The 25,488-nt window shown below is 36.5% G+C and overlaps 1 protein-coding gene across 4 annotated transcripts in view; it reads right to left on the bottom strand.

Annotated features, from left to right (window-relative positions):
- The window catches only part of CNTNAP2 (contactin associated protein 2), a 1,217,517-nt gene that overhangs the window by 191,141 nt on the left and 1,000,888 nt on the right, over positions 1 to 25,488 (bottom strand). For all 4 annotated transcript variants that reach the window (XM_051768491.1, XM_051768490.1, XM_051768493.1 and 1 more), the window contains one exon: positions 272 to 428. In XM_051768491.1, coding sequence (XP_051624451.1) covers positions 272 to 428 — 157 coding nt within the window. The remainder of the gene's footprint in view (positions 1 to 271; positions 429 to 25,488) is intronic.

Here is a 25,488-nt window from a genome sequence, read left to right as displayed (position 1 = left end):
CCTTTGCAATTCTAGCATTCTTTTCTATAGCTCAATGGGCTTGAAAACATAAATATAGTCCTTATATTTGACAGTCACAGATACTGTGAATAAAATGGAAATGAAGACATGGATAGGTAACGTTGCAGGAGGGATCACAAATATAATATTTTTGCCTTTGTTCTTTCGTAAGAAAGGAAATGTAGAAAAAAGAGATATTCAAAGTAATGACAGTGTTGTAAAAGTGAAGAGATTTGGTCATTCTCATCCTACCACTTTGTAAACCACTCACCATTGCTTATAATCAGCATCACAGTTGCAGTAGTACTTGGGATCAGTACAGTTGCGTTCGATGCCGCAGGCACATTTTTGAATGCCAGGTCCTGATCCACCCCAATAGTAGTGCTTCTCATTGGCTTTTCCAACCCACCAGGTATATGGATTCCCTTCTGCAAGGAATGAAAATGCAAAGTTATGATGCATCGAAGAGGTAGAGCTCCATAATGCATTGACTGAGCTTAGCTGTTTAATATGCAAATATTAACAACACATAACTGGAGCCATCCCATATTTCTGGTAAACAAATGAATTCATCATTACTGAGCAATTCAAAGGACCTTACCAGGTAAACAGAACACATTTTCTTTTTTTGCAATTCATGCAATTTGTAATGATTGAAATTAATTATTTTTTATCTTACATGCTCTTTGTTTAAATTTTTAATTACTCTCTGTTTATATAATGAAAATATGTGCAATTCTATAACTATTTTCAATTAATTTCAAACTCACAAAGTAAGCTATCAGATGGATTATTTCAATATTCGAACACAAATGCTGCATGGAAAGATACATTTATTTTTTTTTTATTTTGTATTTTATTTTATTTTATATAACAGTTTTTAATTAGAAATTATTCTGTCTTCACTGGAAAACAAACATCTTCATCATGTTCTCTCCAAAACAAAGTGTAAAGAGATATTATCAAACTCCAAAAGCATCTTAATTATTTTAAAAAAATATATATTTTTTAAAAATTTAATAATTTAGCAGAAGTGTTTTGAACTTTGATGTAATCATATTTCTTGGCATTGGGTCTGTAACTTGATATTTCCATATATTGCTGTAAGTTTGTTTCTAATCCTTTTGGACTAACTAAGCCTCTCATGTACAAATAAATAAATAAAATCCTTCCACTTTAATTTCTACTTTGAAAAACTGCCCTTACCAGATTTTTTTTTTACATCTGGTTCAGCAAGACACTTAAATATGAGCTTAACTTCAAACACATGTGAATAACTCACTAAATCTCAGTGTACTTATCTTAGTGATTTTTCACATTGAAAAATAATGATTAAGCTCAGCCTATAATCATGTTTTTCAAAAATGTCTCTTTTCTCTCATCTAATCTACTGTTTGTATTTTTACATTAAATCAAATTAAACTATTTGCATGGAATTCACTTATCAATAAATTTCACAAGAAAAATACTACATAATAGGTATTCTACTTTTGATAATTTTCTGTTTGCACATCTCACACATCCCCAAAAAACTACATGCATTATCCTTAAAATAGCCAGTTCACTTATTGCAGACATACGTTGAAAGTAATTCACACCAAACTCTAAAGTAAATTCCAGAGACGAAGAGCACAATCAAATATCTGCACACATGTTTAAAGAACACCAAATCCCAAAAATACACAGCTCTCTGAAAACACTGACTTTATTCAATGTTCTTGAATTGTTGAATATCATACAAAGGTAATGAAAATACAGCAATGTGAAAAATTCGTGGCAGCTGAAGGTTTTCATTAGATGTTATTATGCTGCACAGTGTGGCCATTCAGCTCTAGTGCTAATGCAATGGGTATGGTAATAGCATGACTTTATTCTAGACACTAAATTGGTCATTTTAGCTTCTGTGACTCAACTGTCATGGAACTAAGTGCTGCAAGTTAGAAGAACATGCCATGTGAATGCTGTAGCAGCATTCCCAACCTGCAACACGATCTAACAATTCTGACAGTACGTAGCACTGGCTTACAAAAGATTATTTAATAAGTATTTAAGAGTAAATGTTATCTTTCCATAGTGAATGACAGAATTATTTTACTGATACAGGATCCAACTACAGCATTAATGATATCTAAAACTCCTATTTTATTTTTTTTCCCATCTCATATTTGAAGCTAGTTTTTATAACGTAGCGGCAATGCTGCAGTTTTGACTGTTACTCAAAATTCTCTTTGTTTACACCCTTGCTGTCAAGTGAAGGATTGCATGATTCAGTCAGCAAGTAATTCACTGGGAAGCAAAACTGCTAATTAAAGCACCAGAAAAAAAAATTACTTAGAATTGTCAAAAAGAGGATTAAAAATTCAGAAACAGGTAGAATAACTAAAGCAGATGAAAGTGATGGCAGAATTACAGACTACAGTGACGGCTGTCACAGTCCATGGTGACAGACACAAATGGGGCATGTTTGAACTCATCTAATTGACAATTGATGCACAGTTTTAAACCTACAATGTATTCTAGCAAAGCCAGAGCTATTTTTCACATTCATTGTTTTCACTGTGCATATACACTAGCTAGGGATGTGGCCCCATTTGGACACAAGCCTCTTCATTCTGAAGAAAAGACCTACACAAATGAATTTAGGAAAAGACTAACATGTATGTTTAAAATTTCCAGAAAGGTCAAGGAGGGAATATAAAATTTTAGAGGGTTTGCATTCAGCACATTTTCTGCTAGACATCCCCACAGCCGATAATCACAGCACTGCCTTGTGAACATCACCAACAGACTGATTGCCCAGCATATTATGCTTGGGCTTGTAACAGAGGGGATCTTGGTAGACAGCTCTCATTAGGTGGCAGCCATGCAGTGGGGCAGACTTCCCATTAGGACGTAACCCCACGCACAGGAATAAGATGAGCCTCACACCAGATCATCCTGTATCACGGTGTCCATAGAAGGTTTTGAAGCTCCTTAACCATCTATGGTTAATAAAAGAAAAATGTGTGGAGACACAGTTGTGTCCCATTTGCTCTGTGACAGACAAATGAGAACAGCCCTCTGTGGTCTTCCTGTTTCACGTCAGCCAAGAAACAGATGAGCAGCATTTTGTCTAAGGTTCATATGCTTCAAATCAGGAATGCCATGAAGTTATATTGCAGACACCGCTATGACTGGGCATAACAAATAGTAAAACCCTGCAAATGCAGAGACTGAAAAAAGCAATAGAAAAGAAAGACTAGAAGGGAAAATGATGAATCATGCAGGAAAAAATATTTAGAAACAGAACCACTGTTCCCCTCTCACATTTCACCTTTTGTTTTACATCTGTAGTCTCCTTTTGAGAATGTAAATCTTTCTGCCCCAGAGCCCTTTGTTTTCTTTTCTGTTTTAGAAGCTTTTGGAAAGAGCTGATCTAATTAGAAAGAGCTGTGCCATACAATATGAAGACTGATCATTAAAGGATGTTATTCTAAGCATGACAGTATTTTATCATAAATTATTATTCTGCTAAAATAGCAATAGTATTGGTCTTAACGCATTAAAAGTATATACATTCAGTTTAACGACAGAAAACAGTGGAGGGAAAAAGTTATATATATAAGTTTTCAAGTGTATTGCAATGACAAGTAGTAACAGAAAATATTTCTTCTGGCTTTTAAGTTATCTTTTCTTATGTTAGGAATAAATTTTGAGTGATGGGTTAGCTTTCTTGTTGTCATTGATTGAGTGCTTCCCCCTCCCTGCACCACTCCCAGGTTTAGCATTACGAGAAGATGGAGCAGGACAGAGACCCTCTGCCTGCATGGGATCCTTTAAAGTTAAGTCTTGATGCAGAACTGCTCCTTGGACACAAAACAGCTCTTCTTCAAGGGCTGCTGTGGGAAGTGTTTAACTTTGTGTGTACTGAGTTACGATCAGGATGCCTTTCCACTTCCCTTCCACTTTTCTGTCAAGTTGTCTTCTTGTACAGAATATTCAAGAAAAAGTAAAAACTAAGGAAACTTCTTTGTATTCTCTCAGAGAGTCATAAAAAAGTGATTTTTTTTCATATCATAAATGTATCTTTGTGTGAACTATTTCATTTAATATAAAACCCTACTCAACAAAAGTTAATGTAGTATGAACAGAATTCTTAATAGTCAATATTATATTTATTTCTAACATCGCTGAACAGTCTCAAAATGTATTACTTTTGAAAGTACACTTTGTATTCTACTGAGAATTTAATATAAACAATTGGTTTTATTATTTTTAACGCAACTGAATAATTAAACTGGTGTTGCTTTCAATATTTCAAGGCTCTTCTTTCTAGCTGTTCACTATTGGTAACTGAAGCAGCAAAACTGAGAGAACGCAGATTAGGGAACTCAATTAAGTGGACAGATGTATTTATTTGTAAATTACCTGGAGAAGATAAATACTTGTCTTTCATTAACCACCTCCTCCCTATACCAAATTTTCCTCCAGCCTCTTCATTCTTCCTTCATTAAAAGACAGCCCTTTTTGTAAAAAGGCTCTGCAAAGCCTGGCTGACTCCCATGGCTGCCGAAGGAAGAGTGGAAGTGTGCAGTTTCTGCTGCAAGAAAGGTGGTTGTTCTCTCCAGCAATTATTCTTAAGCACCTTTTCCAACTTCTGTAAACAAACGAGCAACAGTGGTGAACACCCAAGGTTCTCTCTTTGGTTCTCTGTCCCAGCTCTTTCCCAGTCCTAGCACTTTGTTTTGGGAAGAAATTAATATTGGCAGCCCTACTAAGATTATGGCCTGTCTCATTTGGAGTTCTATGCCTGAGAGGGGGAATGGGAGGCAAGATTTGGAGAAAAGATCCGAGTTTTGCTATTACCTCTTTGCACTCTCTCATCATTCATTCACTTTTTTAAGGATGCTAGAGGGTACATTTCTACCTATTTATGTTAGTGTCTGTTTACAGGAAAGTTTCCTGACCTCTGTCTGGTCCTTAATACTAGGAACACTTTCAAATGGAAGTCAATGACTCAGAACCTCTGAAAAACGAGATTGGTGAAAACTACTTACTGGGGAGCCCACCTATCTTCAATAACTACATTTAGCTGTTCCCATGCAAACAATTAGGTGCTCATTTACTGGACTGGTAAAGTTTGAATTGAACTTTTATTTTTTTTTTTTTTTAATGTGTCCCTTCTATTTATCCATTAATATTAAATGTTCCCTAATAAATATTAAGGAATGTCAACAACAATTGCACAACGTGTATAATTGTTATTCTTTTCACAAAAAACTCTTTTGTTCACTTCTTCATTTCTTTTGAATGGGACAGGTTGAATCAATTACCCAGTTCTTATTAGTAACAGAATAGGCCCAAAGGCATCTTATGAAAACATATCGCAGTTTTGGACACCTAAATTAACCACAGGAAGAAATGAAAGCTATTTCCCAGGGATAATATACAATGATGAAATTAGAGACAAAAATTACAAACAGTCAATCTGGACATGTGGAAAGCCAAGCATAATTCTTCTATTTTTGAATGAAATACATGTGCATTTTCCATTAAGCTACACTATAACACACAGCACCTTTAGCCTCACACAAGGGTAACTCGATTTAAGATCATGGCTCATTAACGCCTGTGCAGGAATTTTATCTGATATTGCATTGCAGAAGCAGACACTGAAAGAATAATTTTGCCACCGTTTGAAAAGTTCAGCATGCTAATATGGCTGCGTGCTTCATGGCTTTCACCTTGCTTCTTATTGCCAACTTTTTCCTCACACCATCAGCAGTATCTATTCCGCTCAGGTAAAATAATTTTTACGAACATTGTGAGGCATTTACCTTAGCTTTTGAAGGCTTAGTGTTTGGGAAAAATGAGCAAACGTGGTTTGATGTCACTCATGAATTAAGTACATCCACATGTTCCAATTTCGGATTCTTAAAGTCCAGGGTGTCAAAGCTGGGAAGGCTTTGCGGACCAAGTTTACTTTGTGCTGATTTGATTTTTCCTCATCTTTATTATTATGTGCATGCTTAGCACCAACAAGAAGCTGATTAGACACTTTGCAGGTATGCTGCCCCTGTCCCGTGTCTCGGAATTGCCCGCCCAGACTCAACACGCAGCTGCCAAGGAGACTCATGACAAGAGCGGACACTGCCAACTGAAGATGCTACGCTGTAGAGAGATTCTGCTACCGCTTGCAATCCGGGTGGATTGTGGGCAAACTCTATCAGATTAAGTGGTTACCCAGAAGGCTGAATGATTTGAAACTGAGAGAACAGAACTCAGAGAAGAGTCTGTCTGGCAGGTCACATTTCCATATTTCAATGACAGTACCTGTGTAGAAACTGACTTTTAAAGTGAACCTTCTAAAATAAAATGAGAGTTCTTAAATAATATCTATATGTGGTTGTATTGAGATTGTTTTTATTTTAATTAATGTTTTACCAATTTTCTATTTTTTTTCCAGTAGTACTTCTTGCTCAGTAATGTGAATGGATTTAATACGACAATTATAAGTGAAGTCAATTCTTATGTTGTTACTGTCATTTTGTTAACTCATAAATAATTTTTCTTTACAACCAAATGGGAAAGGTATAATGAGTGGTTAGTATTTATAATTAGAGGTTGTATCTTGGTAATCATTCCACTAATGACTGAGAGTTAAGATTAGCCAAACCTTCATGGCAAAACAAATGAAGTATTTGAGCACATTAGAAACTTGGGGCAGAAGAGAGAGATGCAAAAAGAAACCAACAAAAGGAAAAGAACCTAAAAGAACCCTTGGCCATTTCAGAAATCTAGGAATACCTAATTTATAGCTGCTTGTGCATTTACTGGAAATATGACCTGAAAATTTTAGTTTGCTATTTATGATAATTTTCATTTTGTACGTTCTCGTGTCTGATTTAGTTCTTTTTTTCATGGTGCTAGTATCCAATGATTTTTTTTCTTTCTTTCTTTTACTAAGACTAGCCTCAAAGATTTGTTTTCTTTATAAACTCACTAAGGTGGTTGTTCTATTTGAGAGTACTATTTATTTGCAAAGGTTATTTAAATTGTGTGGAAATTTAAGATTTAAATTCTACTCAGAAAAAGAACCCTCAATCATGCCCTACTTGTTAATATAATTGATATGACTTGATGTCTAAATCCATGTCCAAAGCATTTTAATGCAACAGTACTTAGAAAGAGATGTGGTTTCTTTTCCTTTGTAAGATATTCAGTTATACCTCAAAAGTAATCTATAAATGGAAAATTTTAAGAGAAAATGAAGATAAATATTGGAAAATACTTGTGAAAAGCATCCAAAGTGTCAGTAAATGTTAATATAACACACCCTATTTACTATTTTCTTAATAACATATAAAGATTAATTGCTGTCTCCTTTTCCTCCACAGCCATAAAGTAGTGCATTTTGCAGTGAGGTAAGAATAACCATCTCCACAACTCAAACTAGAAGAACTTCCATGACCTTCAATATCAGGAGCTAGAATCAGATGTTCAAGTGTTCAGCCAGGAGCTCTAGCTTACCCACTTATCCTGGAAGAGAAGACCCCTGTGATCAGTCCTCACTATACTTAGGCTTCGATTATGTTTTGGTGTATAAATATTGGCCTGACTGAGAGGAGTGCAAACTTTCTCATCAATGTCCAGTAAAGACAGAGAAGAAGGGAACCTATTCAAGTGCTTGAGAAATAAAATTACTGCCTGCTTAATTATGCTCCTGCCTCACAATGATGGCCATTACCATGTTCTTCACTATATGAAAGTATCCTTGTGTGCTTGTATATTTGCCTGTTAATTTCTCAGAGAACATATTTCATACATGTATATATCAATTTCAAAATATAAAATAGCAGATACAGGGTCTTTTCCCAAATAATAGACATTTAGTGTAAGCATCTTTTCAGTAAGGCTACAGAGGTACTCCTGGTAATTGAGTCTGTATTTTTGTTCTAATATCAAAACTGCTTCTTAAAATGTCAGCACCGGAATCCACAAATATGTAGGCAAAGATGACTTTTCTTTCAGAATTAGAAACCTATAGAAAGATCAGGAGGGAGAACTGTCATATTGATGTCCACTGGCATCATATGAAAAAGCTTTCTGACAGCTTTATTTTGCCATCGGAGAGATTTACTCCTTGTCCCAGCTCATGAAAAGCTAGTACAGTACAAATGATTCTTTTTCTTGTCAAGACTCATATTCCAAGCTGCAGCACTACTAACCAAGCCTGACTTGTTATTTTTCTTGGAATCAGGTCTCAGTGGTGAGATTTAGCTGGGGAAAGCAGCTGTCAAATGTCCTTGTATGCTATTATTTGCTGAGTTTTAAAGTGAATTCATTAAAAAATCACCACATCCTCTCCTATCCTTAACAGCATGGTGTGCCAGACTTGCCAGTGTTGCAATTAATTGTGTACTATAAATTCACTGCATCATTTAAGGCCAAAGAACAGTGTCTTTGCTTAAGGTAATGCTAAAGGGAAAAGAAAAACTAAGTATTTCCAAACAGTAAAGTGTCATTTGAGAGACAAAAAGAACATTTACAGACGTAAATATTGTAATAAAAAGGAATCATAATTTTTACTATGTGTACTGAAACAGCAGGCTTATGACATTTGCTCTGTGAGGAGGGCATATGGGAAAATCACAGTTAGAAAATGTAACTGCAGTCTGAATAGACTTTTCACATCTAGTACTACCCAAGAAAGAACAGGTACCAGCAACAGCAAAGATGGGAAAGTCTACAACAAGCTTACGACTCACCCTGAAGTTTGCCCAGCCAGGTCATGACAAAATGCATATGTACATGTCATAGTCTTGCAAAGAACATGCTAACAATACATCAAAGTATTCCATGATTTTGCTAAAGTGGGGGAATGTTTTTCTGTGATAAGTGTATAAACTTATCTCTACCCAGACTTGATGGATGGGTAAACAGCATACACACATACATGTAGCCATTAACACCGAAATTTTGCAGGTTGATGCAGCTAAAGACCCCAATTTATTTAACTTCTTAAAAAGGATATAAAAAAGCCCAGAAACTCATCTATGATATTTCAACAGTAAAGTGATGCATTTTGAAATTTTCTGTAGCCATAACCTCATTTAATGTCAGAGTCTCATTGGGAAGATTTCAGAAATTATGGTTATCAGCAAAACAATGACTACACTTACAAATAATGTGATTTACAGGGATTGTAAAATCAAACTGAAACTATTACATCAGACTGAGTCTAAAAAGTGGCAACAGGGCAAAAGCAAAAGTAAGTTCTGTAAAAAGTTATGGCAATTACAGTGGTATCACAGAATCACATCATGATCTCATTCTTAGATTAATTTGCTTGATGCTAGTATATAATGAAGACAATCACAACATTCCTTAAATATATTTAGAATAGCTAAATAATTCTTGGGATCTTGCTTCACACACCCACAGAGGAGGGCCTTTAACCTGTGCGGAAAAGAAAATAGGTAACAGTCTTATGTGTACCTACATCATTCAACACAGACTGTCTAGCCTACATGGAGCTAAATATGACAAGTCCTTAAGAGCTGATGCCATAATTTTGCTAACAAAGGAACTAAAACTAACAAGATCCCAAGGTAAATTAACCTACACTCTGGGAGAGCAGAACTGACGAAAGCTTTTTCTCCTTGGAGGTCCCATACCACTTGCAAGCATTTTTCCTTTCGAAATGTTGGTCCCTGCCCCCAAGCAGTAAAGTTGAAAGAAAAAAGCCATTATAAGAGCCAGAAGGACTTCAGGCTTCTCTCTACCCATGAGAACTTAATATCTGGCACTTCATAAGGAACATGGACCGTGGCATTATTGGAAATTGGTTTTGGGGAGCACAAGGGTTTTCTTTTGTTGATGAGACTGCTGCAGCAGCTGCTGCTGCTGTCGATTTTCTTTCCCCACTGACCCTTGAGGAGCCTCAAAACAATCAGCTTTACTTCTTCCTTTCCATTGTGCCTCTGCTGCTGTATTGCAAGGTATGAATTCTTGGTAATAACGCTGATATTCCTGTGTCAGATCACGTCTTTTAAGAAAATTCATCTTTTTTTTTTTTCTTCCAATTACACAGTGTGCATGGACAGTTATGAAGACACAACTAGCACTAACATATGAATACAGACATTAACCTGTTTGCTTGGTAGCACCACCACTCCCAAACTGCTCATCATGCCAAATCTGGAGGGTATCCTATCCTTTGGAACTAAAAATGACACAAAGGTATTACCATGACTTGTAATGTGCTGCGTTCCATACAATAGCAGTGGATTTCAAATGAGGAAAAAATGACCCAATGAGCCCCAGCACTGAGGTTTGCAACAGGCTGACTATCAAGCATACTCAATTTGAAATAAAGGAAGCTACACTACACAAACCCCATCATTCTGGGACCAATAAAGACTAAAGCTGGAGGTCCAAAACCAAGCCATCTGTTAAGGAGAGGCTGTTTGAGACAGAAATGGAACATGTAAAAGAATAACACTCTCAGAGAAACCCTCTCGTCAGAATGCATTTTCATGTTTCCATGTGTCTACAATCCAAACCCTATAATTTCAAAAGGCTTTTGCTGTTTGAGATCAACCTGTAAATTATTACAGACTACTATTTCCTCTTATTAAAAAATCATACAACTGTATGAATAATCTTTTAAAGTGTATGCTTAGTGCACACAAATTTCAGAAATTGTATGAGACAGTAGCAGTGATGATGTTGCTACAAAGAAGTCATTTAAGGTGATACAAATTTCAGTGTGAAAGGAGACAAGCAGGGAAATGGGGTAACTGACTTCAGATGTGTGTTGTGTTATCTTCAACTTACTCTAGAGAAAGCTTTCCTTGCTTCCAATGCTGGGATGTGAAACAAAAATAACCAGAACGCTCTTTTTAGCTGATCATTTGTCAGACTTAATGAAGGGCTTGTGTTTTGCTATTTACATGATTTTTCTTGTAGGTCAGGTTTTGGTCTCATGGCTACTGTAAAAATCTATGTTTCTATTGATTTCTGGGAAACAGACACACATATTGATCAGGACTGACAAATGGAAATGTTAGGTGTTGTGTTTCACATTGTCAAGATACCACCTCCTACAGTCTGAGCTCAGGGCAGTCTTTTCCTCTCTGAAGCTTGTTTCATCAGTCCATTCAGGCATATTAATTCTCAAACATGGGTTTCAGATTTCTCTAAAGGAAAACAGAAATTGGCTAATGATGCACTTTATGGAAGACCTATTAAGATATTATGATAATCTCTTAGTCTGTGAGTTGAAATGACATTTCTTAACTATCATTATATACTCACAGGGCAGAGGAATTACATCGATGAAGTGTATGGAGTTCAAGTTGCAGTATTAACAGTAGAAACAGAAATCCAATTTCACTTGCTGCTGAAAAACTTGAAAATCCTACATTACTGTACTGACATGAAGAAGAATTTCCCTTGCTTGGTTTGACATAGTTTAAGTCCCACACTACAGAGAGATAATGACATGTTGGTGAAGATAAAAACATCAATGTTTTTTCCTGCGGTCAATTCTTTGGACTCCTTTTGCTCCAGCATGCAGTTTTCTTTTTTAAGGACAAGAAGTGTACCTCCCTGCTCGCAAGGTCAGCTTGCTAAGACAGTTCTTTGAGAAGCCTCAGTTGACACTGAAACTTCTCCAGAAAAACCTGGAGGAGCTTTCAGCAGAGACTCCCTCCCAAACAGCTCTGCTGGGAAACCTCACTGGGAGCTTGTCCCTTTCCTTAGGAGCTTCTTTCCAGAGTGTTCCCATATGAGCAACACTGAAGCTGCATTTCAGCCTTGGACCTCTGCAATTCAGACCCAGGCCCAGTGGATTGCCTTCTGGCTTGATCTTGGACCTACCTTGTCAACTTCCCCAGTGATTTCTGGCCTTTGTCTGAACCTGGCAATTGTTTCTGACCATGACTTGACATGGAAATACATTCTTCAAATGCCAATTATTGAGAACAAATAACCCTTGGATAACCCTTGATTCACACAATATGGAAGCAATTTACACTGGGAGAAGTGTTTTGAATGTTTTGAATTAGGTGCAGCAAATGCTTTTTCTCCAATTAATGCAAATTCTCCAATTCTCTTTTATGTACAAAGTTCACAATCTGGGCAAACTCCAGTACTTGTTATTTTTACCTTGTCTTTTACATTAAATGTATCTTTTCTTAAACTAACTTGCAAGATGATCTTAGAGGTCTTTTCCACACTTAATGATTCTGTAATTCTATCCTCTGAATAACGAGTACACATGTTTACTGAAAATACACCTCAAAACCCACAGAATTTTAATGCATTTTATAATTTAGGTGTGGGGAAAAAAAAGCACAATAGATTGAGTGAAATTTTAATTAAGAGATTTGTACAATGCAAAACTGACACCGGTGCTCAGTAAACCAATGAAAAATCAATAGATGTCTCTCAAAATAGAATTTTAGACAGGAAACCATCCTTGATGAAACTCTAAACAACATGCAGTAAGAAAAAATTTCAAATATCACTGAGGAGAATTGATACAGAAGACCAAGCTGGATCACTTCATAAGATCAGCATTAAGCAAACTATAGGGACAAATGACAGGTCAAATACTTGGAAACAAAGAATTCAGGCAGTACTCTTCAGGTGGGGACAGAGGCCTGTCCATGAAAGCAAGGACTCAAAAGGATTTGAATACGAACACCTCTATGGGACTGAGAGAATCTAAAAAACCCACAGATCATTTGGTTTCTTTGTCAAAAAAACCACATAAACAAATCCACTCCACCCAAAACAGACAGCAACAAGTCTGAAACGTATATCATGTAATGTATTTTCAAATGTATTTGGCCTGTCACATTACTGTCATTGAAACAGAGTGCCCATCCCTTCTTGCCAAGAAGAATGAAACATGGAGAGAGACTCAAGAAAATAGACTGATAAAGCTGGTTTAGAATGATCGTTTCGAGAGGCCTTAATCTTCTCGACTTAAGAGTCAAAAGCATTTTGCAAGTGTGCTGTCCTGCTGAATCCTACTTATCACACAAAGTTTCTCCCTCACTGAACAGGCTTCACAAATCCCAGAGCACTGCCAGTGACGCCAGCTCTAGAAGTGATGTTTGGTATAAGAGTTTGAAAACCCCGGAGTAAAATGGTAAAAAGCAAACTTGGTTACATTCTCTAAATACCTAGAGGGAAAGTAGAAGTTTCAGAAATTGTTATGAAATTTCTCACTGTAGCAGGTAAAGCGTAAAATCAACCCACCAGTAGAAGATAAAGCCAGGTATACTTTTAAGCTAGAAATAAAGTTCAGGGAAGGTCATAAACCTTTGGCACAATTTGATTAGAGTTATGTTAGTAGAGTTATGTTAGATTCTTTATGACCAAAAATTTGCACAGTGAAAAACGAGATCTTTTCTAAAACATATGCACCATATAAACAGAAAATGCTATGCGTGTTTTAAACTGGAGGTCAGAATTAATGACTGTAAAAATCCCTTCTGGCTTTGTAATCTACTTTGCAAATAAACCAAAAGTTATTTGCAGCTCTTGAAAACTACTTGCAAGCTTTAGTGATGCAGAACATGACTGATTTTCCACTTGTACTTGGGATGTAATTAATAAGATGGATACCCATCATTTCTGCACAAACAGCACTGGATTCTTGTTTTGGAAGTGGAGCTTAGGGTTGCTATTTTCATGGTGTGCCACACTACAGGAGTTCTGTCTCTGACAAGCTCCTTTTTCTCTCATGTTTCACTATCAAAATTTTATCACTGTCCAGAGAACATACATGCTCCAACAACATGTAGCACTGCCAAGCCATGGAGATGCACAAAGCCTTCTCCTCAGTCTGCTTAGGTTGCATCTACCCTTCAGTTCCTGGTCAAAATTTGCTTCCTGCATTAGTCCTAAAGAAACAGAATAATGTAGAGTGGAAGGGACATCCGAAAGTAATTTCCTACAAACAGCTACTCAAAGCAGTGCTAACTTCAAGCTTAGATCAGAGCACTTACAGACTTGAAAAATCTCCAGAGTTTGGGATTCTGTAGTCCTTCTGGGCAGCTTGCTGCAATGGATCACTACTCTTACAATAAAGTATTATTTTTCTACTCTTACAATAAATATTTTTCCCCTAAGATCAGTTGGAATTTCCTTTGCTGTACAATGTTTCCTAGAGTTCCACTGCCTACCTTAGAGAAAATTCTACCTTCTCTAAAACCACCCCTGAGTTAATGGAAGACAACGATAAGTTCCCCCAGATAGCTATTCCTTCTCCACTTTGAGCAAGCTCACCCTTCTCTGTTTCTACTTGTACATTAGCTTCTCCAGTCTCCAAACCATTTTTCATGGCCCTACCATCGGACTTGCTTCATACTGAAAATTACTTCTTATGCTGAGGACCCCAAAAACTGGATTGTTAGAGTATATAGGAATCCTGTCAGCCCACTTGTACAGTATGTAATACTTCCTCTGAGTGACAGTCTAGCACACTGACCACTCCAGTATTATCTATGCAATAGTTGAGAGTACGTTCTGTCCCATTGTTTTTGACAAACAAATTAATTAATATTAGCTTAATACTAATCCACGAGGAGCACCACTGACCACCAGGTGGACTCTGAACCGCTGGCTGCGACACTGAGCCTGGCTGTTCAGATGGATTTCTGCTTACCTCATAGACCAAAAGCCTGACAGATTTCAGGCAAGAAAGCCTGGTATGAGATTCCTTTTTTTTTGGTTACAGATATTTACAACTGATCTGACAGATTCTTTCGTGTTTGAAGAGTCCTAGGTTTTCATATATAATCCTTTCTCGCATTTTACTTTTTGTGTGACTATTGACATGTTCTGTTTGGAAGAATTAATCCTATAAATCTGATTAGATTAGAAGGTACATGTAACTGCCAAAGTTATGTTGAGTACCTTTTTTCAATATCTTATTCCTACAAGTGAATGACTTAACCAAGATTCTTGTGTGACTCATTAAGGTTCTGAGGTTTTTCCATTAATATGAACTCAGATAGACCTACTTGCCTCTAACTTTTAACTTTCCATCTGCACTAAAAGTCTGAGAAAAGACCACTAAAATTGTTTTTAAAAGCCTTTTAGGGATATACAGGATGATCTCTGAAATAGATGCACTTGCAATTGTGTGCACAGAACCGCTGTTTACATTATAGTTAGTCTATATTGTATCCCAATCCAGCAGAAAGATGCAATTTGAGATAAGTTTTAGAATTTTGGACTGTCTCTGTGCAATTCACTGCTAGCCTGTAGATAGTGATCAACCTAGGGAGAAACTGAAAAAAACCCCTATTTTGATGTCCAGCAAGAAACACTAAAACCAACTGTATAGTGTGGCTTTACTGGGTGAGATCCAACAAGATCTGCAAACTGTGAGCCCTGTAATGAGTAACTTAATTATAAAATTGATTGTGTGCTCTGTACCAAATGTATATTTTATTTATGACTTGTTGTGTTCTCTTGTTATGAACAATGACCATGTTCCCAGCTGCTGTCTCTTCTTCATCTCTTAAAATCTGCCAGTCTCTGGAAAATAGAGGTATTGTACAGTCTGACCTAACAGAACTGGAAGCTGTGAGTCTGCTTTACTGATGGATGATCTGAACAAACTACTACCAGGGAAATTGTGGCTTCAGACTGGACATATTTATTTCAGAAAAAGAAACAGACTGGAGCATGGGCATAGTGTGAAGCAGCAAAAAGTAGTTTTGCATTATAACGAAGAATTTTTCACTTATTCCCAAGAAATAAACCATTACTCCAGCATTCCAGTTCAGTGCTTCTCCAGCTGTGAATCAAATACTCTTCTTAACATACTTGGAATTAACTATGAGGCAGAATACACTTATATCTGCGTGTTACCCTGTGATAAGGTATGAAGAGACAATGATTGTGAATAAGCTGGAAACCAAACTCATCAAGATGAACTTTATTTGTTATTTTTATATAATCCATTTCAAACTGCTAAGATCTATCATACAGACTAGCTTTAGGACTGCTAGTACCAGAGTAGAAATAGTGCAAATGCATGATGGAAAAGGTACTGATTTTGTATGAACTCCACCTGCCAGTTGCTGTAGTTTAATCATAGCTGTCAAATAAGTACCACACAGCTGCTTGCTCATATGCTTCCTGCCTTCAGTGGGATGGGGGAGAGAATAAAAAAAAGTTAAAACTTTTTTTTAAAGGTGAGATAAGAGCAGTTTAATAATGGAAATAATAATAAAATCAACAACAATAATACTGTAATGAAAAGGGAGACAGCAAAAAGAGAAAGAGGAATAAAACCCAAGAGAAATGATTGATGTCCGATTGCTCACCACCTGCTGACCAATGCCCAAACCATTCCCCAGTAGTGAATGGCATCTCCCAGCCAACTCCCCCAGTTTATACATTGACCACAATATTCCATGGTATGATATATCCCTTTGACCAGTTTGGGTCAGCTGTCCTGGCCATGCTCCCTCCTGGCTTCCTGTGTACCTGCTCCCTGCAGAGCACGAGAAACTGAAAAGTCCTTGACTTAGGGTAAGCATTACTTAGCAGCAACTAGTGAGTTATCAACATTATTCTCATAGTAAATCCAAAACACAGCACTGTACAAGCTACTAGGAAAAAGAAAACCTCTATTCCAACTGAAACCAAGGCACCAGTTCAAATTGTCCAAAGAAAATAGATGATTAACTTTGTCTAGGCAGGCTTTATGGTTTATCCGATACTGTCTGTCTATGCAACGCTAACTTTGTACCAGCTGAGGTACCACCTGACATCTGCTCTTCTGCAGGTGACATCAAACTAACCTGAGTGCATGAAACTGTTAGCTTTAGCTGTATTACAATCTTCTTAAGAAAATGAGATTCAGTGATGCTCACCTGCCTGAACTAGATTAAATATACATTTCTGGCTCATCCAGTACTGCACAGATCTGATATTAATGGTTGTGAAACAGTTACAAGTCAAGTTTCCAAAACTCTATTCTTTGATCAGAAACAGACAGCATCATTGATTAAAGCAAACATAAATGATCTGAGAAAAAGTATAAGTAAAGCTCATGTCTATAGTTCCAGTAGCAGGCCAGATGTTTATTTAAAATTTTGACTGACAACATAATAAAAAGAATGAAAGGAACATTTAAGCCAGCATCTTGCTGGAAGATGCTATGGTGTATTACACAAGATGCCAAACAATAATTATCTACTAGAATATTATAAGTTGATACTTTTTTTTTGCAAGCTAATAGTTTTTATAGAAATGCTCAGGTTGTTGTGATGCAGTATTTTCTTAGAACCTTGTAAGAGACAGTAAGGAAATTTGCTCTTTGCATTATTCTTTCAATATAGCATTTACTTCTGATGTAGAGGTGATCTCAAAATGAACACTGTTGCTTCAGTTAGTGAGAAATGGAGCCAAAACTTGCCATTGTGGGGAAAAAACACTACAGGCAAAATCAATATTTTCTTCTGGGGAAAGGGTAGAGGCAGAACACACATATGCAGAACTTATGTTGATAATTAAAGGGATCAGGATTCTTTTTCTCTGCAATCCCTACAGCCAGCCATTCACGATGGGTTTTCTGCAAGTGGAATTTCAGGACATTTCAGATGAGGTACTAGTTCCCTCTATGTTACAGGGAAGATGACACTAATATCTGCACAATGAATTATGGGGTGCTTCTGACACCAGATGAGTTCCACCAGACTGAAAAAATCTCTGCATCACTGAAGTATTTCAGATAGGTGAAAGCAAAAGATCAAGTCCTTTGGAGGAGACAATATTTTCTCCTATGTGCTACAATAAAGAATAAAGATGGAACATAATAGATATATTTTTCTGTACGCTTCCTGCCCATTAAAGTGGCAAAATCTAACAGTTAAAACATGAAACTGTTATTTATAAAAATATTAGAAAACAAAATTTTTAATTAAGGGGTGCAATGAGTGAAACATGAAAATATGCATTTAATACAGAACAACTAAAAATATGGTTACTTGAATGATGCTTAACTGGCAATTAATATATGGCATACTGTTCAACTAATGTTTGCTGGACAATTATTGTCCTAGTTGCTCCATGCTTGGGTCACTGCACTTCAAGATTCACAGAATCTATTGTTATTACAGATGTGACCACTTGCTAGGATTCAGCTGTGAGGAGAGTTGATAATGGGCTCAGACTAAATTTGAAACAAATTAAAAGATTTGGCCATGGGGCTCCAGGTGTGTAAGGGAATAAGCTGATGACCAGGAAGTTCTCATTGATAAAACTCAGTATTCCTTTAAACATTTGTTTAAAAAGTGTTTATTTTCTTCTTGAATTTGGCATCTAGCCTCCAAGTAACTTCCCCCCCACTACCTTTTATCTGCCTTATCTCACTTTTACCTCTGTGTTTTTTTTTTGTTTTGTTTTGTTTTGTTTGGTTTTTTTTTCGTTTTTGTTTTTGTTTTTTTTGTTAAGTGTGGGATTTTTTTAGTCAGAGAGAGATGAGAATTAAAAAGGAGAGAGTGGTGTATAAACACAAAGGAGAGATAAATTGTCATAGGTCTCTGCTTATCTATTTAGGAAACCTTACAAAATGGTGAAAGAGTCAAAGCCAAAATGAAGTAATTCCTTATCAAAATAAGGGTCTTGTGTCTCATTTAATTTCTGTATGGACTATTACCATGTTCCGAAACAAGGTAGACAAGACAAGAATCCAAAATAAATCACTGCTAGCTCAATGGATTCCAATATATAAATGTGTGTAGGTATGTATGCATACAAAAATATGTATTTGTAGCAGGTATGCACATATATGCATATACAGCTAGGTATTTAGATACATATGTGTATGTAGATACTTATATTTTTAGCTTATGCACATTTCTAATTTATTTTATTTTGCTTTATCAGCTAATATGTGGTCTGTTTTATTTGACAAGAAATGTCTTTCCTTCTGGTAATTCTGCACTGCCTAATAGCATCTGTCTGTCTTTCTGTTCTGGCAGCCCCAGTCTGACAGCACAGTGGATGGCATTTCGGTTACAGTGTTCAGCATGAATAACAGAAGGGTAAAACAATATTCTGAAAACTTCTCCCACCACACTTCCACCAGCCCTGCTCAGTGGCCATCTGGAGCACTTCTGTGACAGAGGAGAGAAATGCTTGCACTTCAAGGAGCTTGTTCTAATTCCTTGTTTTATGACGCTGCCCAGAAAGAACCGAAATTCAATAAATGATAGCTCTGCAGTAAGTATTAGGACTTCAGTTTCCAATTGCTTTTAATAACTTTTAATAACAGGGGCAACAAGGAAATGTGAAAATCTCTCTAACAATTCCCAGGCCTATCAAATTGAGGACTTGCTTTTGTGCACTGAGCCCCAGCACAATGTGATTTTAATTCGGGTGCTCAGAAAGGCTCAGTGCTTTGATAAATTTCTTTCACATGTGCACTATGTTAGCTATGCACAAACCCTATAACTTCACTGATTTAAAAGTTCACTACAAAGTAAGCTTCAGAAAAACAAAATAACATGTCAATCCTACACATTGCTGAGTAGGTATCAATGCAAAGCATAGATACAGGGCAGGGAACGTGCTCTATGGTTCTCCAGGGTGAGCTGGAAGAGTCAGGGAGACCACAGTTGAAATCTAAGTCACCAATGCCATGATAAAACAAAACACCCCACACGTGGGTATAAATGAAAGAGAGCTTCCAAGATATGCATAATGATTCTTTTAGTTTCAGTGCTTGGATCCTTCATTACCAACTAAAATTCAAAACCAGCAACTGGCAAAGGGAGAGAAAGGGGAAAGGAGGCAAGGGAGAAGGGGGACATTGACTGGAGAGGAACTAGTGGATAGCAATGAGAATAATCAGAGGTCCAGAAAACACGACTTACCCGGAAGAAGAAATTATTTGTCAGTACTTAGCTTAAAGAAGAAAAGACTAAGGGACATGACAACATTTTCTGCTGGCAAAACAGACTTCCACAAAGCTAGGAGAGCAGTCTGTATTACACTCAAGCAGTGGGCAGGCAAAGAATTAAATTGGAGCAAAAAAAATTCAGAAGAGACCTCAGCGAAATTGCCTAATGGTAAGGATTGTGAAGTCCTGGAACAGGTGACCTGGAGAGGTGGTAGTGTCCCTGCATCAATGGTGAGCTCTATTGTTGCATCAGAGAAATATATGTCAGAGAAGACAAAGGAGCAGATGTCACAAGAGGTATTAGAGGAGCTCATAGAGGTCTCTTCAACATTACTGTTCTGTGCCTTATTACCATACTGTAAGCATGAAAGACAGTGGAGAAAACACAATCCATTAAACTAATGAAAATCTTGCCTGCTTGTTTTTTCTTGATTAAATACTTACTGACTGCTTAAGAACAGACAGAAGTACGTCAATTTGAATGATGCTGGCTTTCACTTATCCACAAATAAAGCTTTCCAGCTGGCATCTACATCCAGATCTCACCACAAGGCCTATCACATAGTTCCCCAGTTCAGCTATGTCACAGAGGCTTAAAGCAAATCCAGAGCTACCTAGTCTTTAGGCTTCTGCTCCTTCTTGTAAAGCTTGATGCACACTGGCTTGCTTGTGGCTTTGCTTTCTTTGCTAAGTGGCATTTGATACTATCCATTGGCCTTCTTTACATTATTTACTGATGATGGATGGGTGATCTTTGAACACAACCAGTCACACTAAATATTAGCATTGTGACAGAACTGCATAGGTAATGATGCCCGGTCTTTGCACCGCTTAACATGCTGCTGTGAGAAAGATAGATTTTTCCTAAGAAAGTAGGTTTGTCCTAATGCATGCTGCATCAGTGCATAAGAGCACATATGTCATGCACTAAGCATGCACTCCTTCCCTTTCATCCACTGGTAAATTATGACCAAAATATAAAAGGCAATCTCTGATTTAATATGAATATCTGAGCCAATGAGAGTCACGAGAACAACCTCTGAAACTGTGCTCATGCATGTTCATCATTCATCTGAGATAACATTGTCTTTGCCAGGGCCTAACTACACATGGCCACTCAGAGACCTCAATGCTCATCAAAGACTCTTCTGTGTCAGGACACTCATTCAGCAGTGAGAATTCAAGGCTATCTGACCAATGCCCCTTTTCTCCCCAAAATACCCCAAAATCAAACATTAAAGAGTCCTATTTAGAATTCTAAAGAAACAGACCAGTTTTTCAAATAATACATTATGCATGTGTTAAATGGTACGTGGGAATTCTATTACATTTCTATCTTTCAGTAGTTTAAAAATCTATTCCATCTAGAAAAGGTACAATAAGTATAAACACACAGATATATTTATATTTGTGTTATTACCACTGCCTTGGATTGTAGTGTTTACAATGTTGAGCCTTTCCTAACTGCTACTGAAATTACAGTAAGACTAAAGCCTGCGGTTGTGCTGTGAGCTTTGATTTAGCAAGTGCTTTGGCAGACACTTAGAGACAATGTAAGTGCTCTCATTGGTTTTGATGAGCTTTGAATAAGACCTCGATGTCAACTGTCCTTACAAAAGAGAGTATGTGGCTGGGCAAAAGTGAATTGCCTGTATTTCTTGTTCTGTGATGAGCTGCTCCATGGACTTCCTTACTTTCATTACTTAGATGAAAAAGTAGTCAAAGACAAACCTAGCAGAGTGTTTTTACAGCATGTAGAAGAATGGATTTCAATTTATTATCACAGATCAAACTATAGTTCATAATTTTGGAGGAGATTGAACCACATGATCAACAAAAACTAACCTTGAATCCTATGATAACAGCAGATGTGACCTCTATTTTCTTGGAATATTGTAATACTTCTTGCTGTAAACTTTTCCTTGTGTATCCTGTGCTATTTATCATTAATTAATTGTAAATACTGAATGACAGAGTTAGCATAAACATAGACAAATACCATTTGCTGTTTGTTTCATTAGTGTTAAATTACTGTATTTTACTTCACCAATGACCATTCAGATTTATTCTTTACGCAGAACTTTCAAGACTACCTTTTTCTCTAACTACTTAATTACCAAATTTAATTATTACATTTCTGAACATTGCACAGTTTAAGATTCTCTTTTGTGAAGTCTTTCTCCTCAATATTTTCAACTTAAAAATTTCTAAGGGCCATTTCAGTGCTTAAATCTTAACCGAACAAAATCTACTATAATTTTATGTTTTATAGCATATATTAAAAAGAAATTATGTGGATCAGAATGAAAGGAGCATGCAGTTAGCTGTCCATGTCAGGATAAAAAACCCTCCAAACAGACAGTGATCATGCCGATTAATACAGAAATTATTCTAATTGAATAGGCAAATGTTTTTTGAGGAAGAAATTAGTGTATACTATTCTCACAACATGTAGAATTTTATTGTTTGAAATGTCTACCGACTTTCTGTTGACATAAAATGCCAGCATATCTGATCAAAAATGGACTCTTGTAATGCTTTGATCAATGGATGTTTGAATATATCAACATATATTGCACATAACTGAATTGATTTTGGTACTTTATGTTTCATAACTGCAAAGATTTTATTGTACTGATGTTCAACTCAGATGTATACTGAGATGTGGGTAAAATGACCCACATGCTACCCCAGCATTAATACAGAAAAATATTTTAGAAGATCCAAATAAAACTCACTGCAGACTCTTCTCAGATAATTTTATGAGAGAACTCTGAGATGAAGGAGGTGCTCCTGTAAAAGCAACAAACCTTGAAGAATGAAAAATAAAATCTCTAAATACAATAATGCCATTAGCTCTTTGCTTCACGTTTATCAAGTTTGGTTCTGAAATATTATTGTGACTACTATTGAAATTACTGTCAGATGCAAAATATTATTGCAGTGCTTCCATTTTATAAGCACTTTGAACCTCTGATGAACTAATTTTTCTTTTTTTTTTTTTTTTCCTGGGGTTAGTCTTCTTTCTCAATACTAAAACCCCTTTCAAATCTTTATATCAAAAGGTTACAGTTCTTTCTTCTCTCTTTTTTTTTTTTTTGGTTGCAACTGCAGCTATACGTATCATACTGTTCTTTTCAGAGCTAGTTTTTCTTTTCTTTCACTACACTCAGCTAGGAGTCTCACTTTTCTCTAGACAAGTGCTATTAGAAGTATTAGAAGGACTATCACCAAATTCTTTGATCTATGCAGAAAAAACGTTTCACAAATCTAGATGATTTTTAAAGGAGCTGTATATTGAAATTATCATCACTAGCCCAGCATAATTTTCTTATTTTCAATCATTTGATTGATTCGTCTTTATTAACACTAAATCTTTGTGACTCCACAGCAGCCAATATTGAAGAGGGCTCAAGTTTCTAATATAGCTGAGGTACTACAAGTTTTGTGAAACCCAAACAGGAGAAGAGAGATACAAGCTCACACCTATATTGGGAAAAAACCTATGCCTTTACTGGCTGTCAAGCATCTTTGATGTTGCTAGATGCTAAGCAGCATATTAATATTATTGTGCTTGCCTCTAGATTATTAAATTTATCACAGGAAATGCGGTGAGTAATAATATATGACACAGTGCCATCCATTTTTTCCATTGTTAACAGAATTGCCTGTTAATTACTATTCATCTATTATTTACTCATTCATTTGTCACTTTTTGGAAATCAGACCACAGAATCCTGACTGACATTTCACCTAACATCTTTCCCGAAGGACAATAGGGCTACTTGGATGACATGGCACTAAGTTTAGATGTAGCAGAATTAAATACACAAGAGATGTAAGGAATAGGATGCAATATGAAAATATTTTTATTTGCTTTATGGACACATACGTTTTTATGCATGCAGATAAAGTGAACAAGCCTTTAAAAAGCCCCACAACCCTTCAGCATAATGATTATTCGGACAATTGTAAGTATTAAAAATTAATATTAGAAAAAGAACTATTAACAAAGAACACCACAGCATGTACATATACGTTAGGTCTTGTGAAGCCAACCTGCATAGTAACCACTTTGTAACTTCTTACAGGAATTAAAACACAAATGTTGATTCTTACTACTGATTAAATCTGTTTCACCTTAGCTTCTAAAACCACCTTAGACTACCACTAATACAACAGCCTTACTCAATGGTATGTACTTTTGTCTGAAGTATTACAGAGGCAGAGATAATCTCCAAGATATGATTTTTTTCTCACTTGCTTTCCCCTATATATCCCAGAAACAGGATTTATGCCAACCTGACAAAACAAGATCTCAGGACTTGTCTGAGTTTGCTTGGGTCTGAACTGGTTCTATATTGGTTACATGTTGCCACTGGCCACATAACCAATGTCTGACCCAGATGGAATTCAGCTCAGAGAATCTCATGGACAAGGGAAGGGTCAACAGGCCTAGTAGTCCCTGCAATGCAAACAGTAGCCCTTCAGGTTAACTGAAGGTGGGAGAGGAACTTGTGCCATTTTTAATCTTTAGCTGTAGACTGACATGACAGAAGCAGACTGTCATGAGAAACAAATAAACAGAGCCCTTAGATGGATCGGAGACTGAGGAAAAAAACCTCATCATGAGCATCATCCTTTATCCAGAGAAGGACTTGGGATGCTGATGCCCATTGGGAGTCTCCCTACTACAGTACAGTCTTGGAAGCCAGAGGAACACTGAAAAATTCAAAGGAAGAAAAGGACAGACAGTAGGAAGTTTTCTTAGATAATAACAATTATATTATCAACAAAGCTTTTTTTGCATAAATTAATTTGGATTGTTAGGCTGTTAAAACATAATTGTACTAACAACAGATCCTTGCCTCCATGTATGAAATGGGTTCTCTTTTGCTCCCAAAGAGAGTAATGAGTGCTTTATTACTGCTCTTGGGCAGTAATAATTTACTGCTGTCACCAAGGCATTAGCTCACTTTACACTGCAAGCTGAGTTGGGGTGCACAGTCACTGTCTTACCTGCAGTAATGGTATTTTATGCAGGGCTAAAAGATGGGTCTTCTTATGTTCATGTATGAAGCATAGTCCTAATTAAGAGACTTTCTTAGCTATACTCCTTTGACTGTGGATAGCTAAATTTTCTGTGTCTGGCCTTCAACAAGGAGAGCAACAAATATGCATCCGAAATCAAAGTAATTTCTCATTGAAGTTTTCTACATCCCTCCCCGTGGATCAAATGTCAAGCCTCTAACCCATTTTTCTTTTTTTTTTCTTTTTCTTTTTCTTTTTTCTAATTTTCTTCTTTAAATATAACTCTTACCATGTCCACCCTGGATAAAATTATTGCTTTTATTTTAGCTGGCTTCCTTCCTTGGGATCTACTGATACACTATTTTTCACTTGGTTCCCCATTTTTTCCTTCCTGTCTACACATGGCAGGCCCTTTTGCTATCTTATTCTTAAAGACTAATTTAGTTCCAACATACTCTCTTTTGATTTAACCTTTCTCTTTCCATTCACCTGTACATTTCTTTCCAATCTAACTTTTACACATTTATATCTTACTTTTG

This window comes from Manacus candei, unplaced genomic scaffold (assembly GCF_025592945.1).
Source record: "Manacus candei isolate 608988 ecotype Guabito, Panama unplaced genomic scaffold, ASM2559294v1 h1tg000095l, whole genome shotgun sequence".
NCBI classification, from domain to species: Eukaryota; Metazoa; Chordata; class Aves; order Passeriformes; family Pipridae; genus Manacus; species Manacus candei.
The sequence above is the reverse complement of the archived record's forward strand: the minus strand, read 5'-3'. Positions and strand labels throughout refer to the sequence as shown.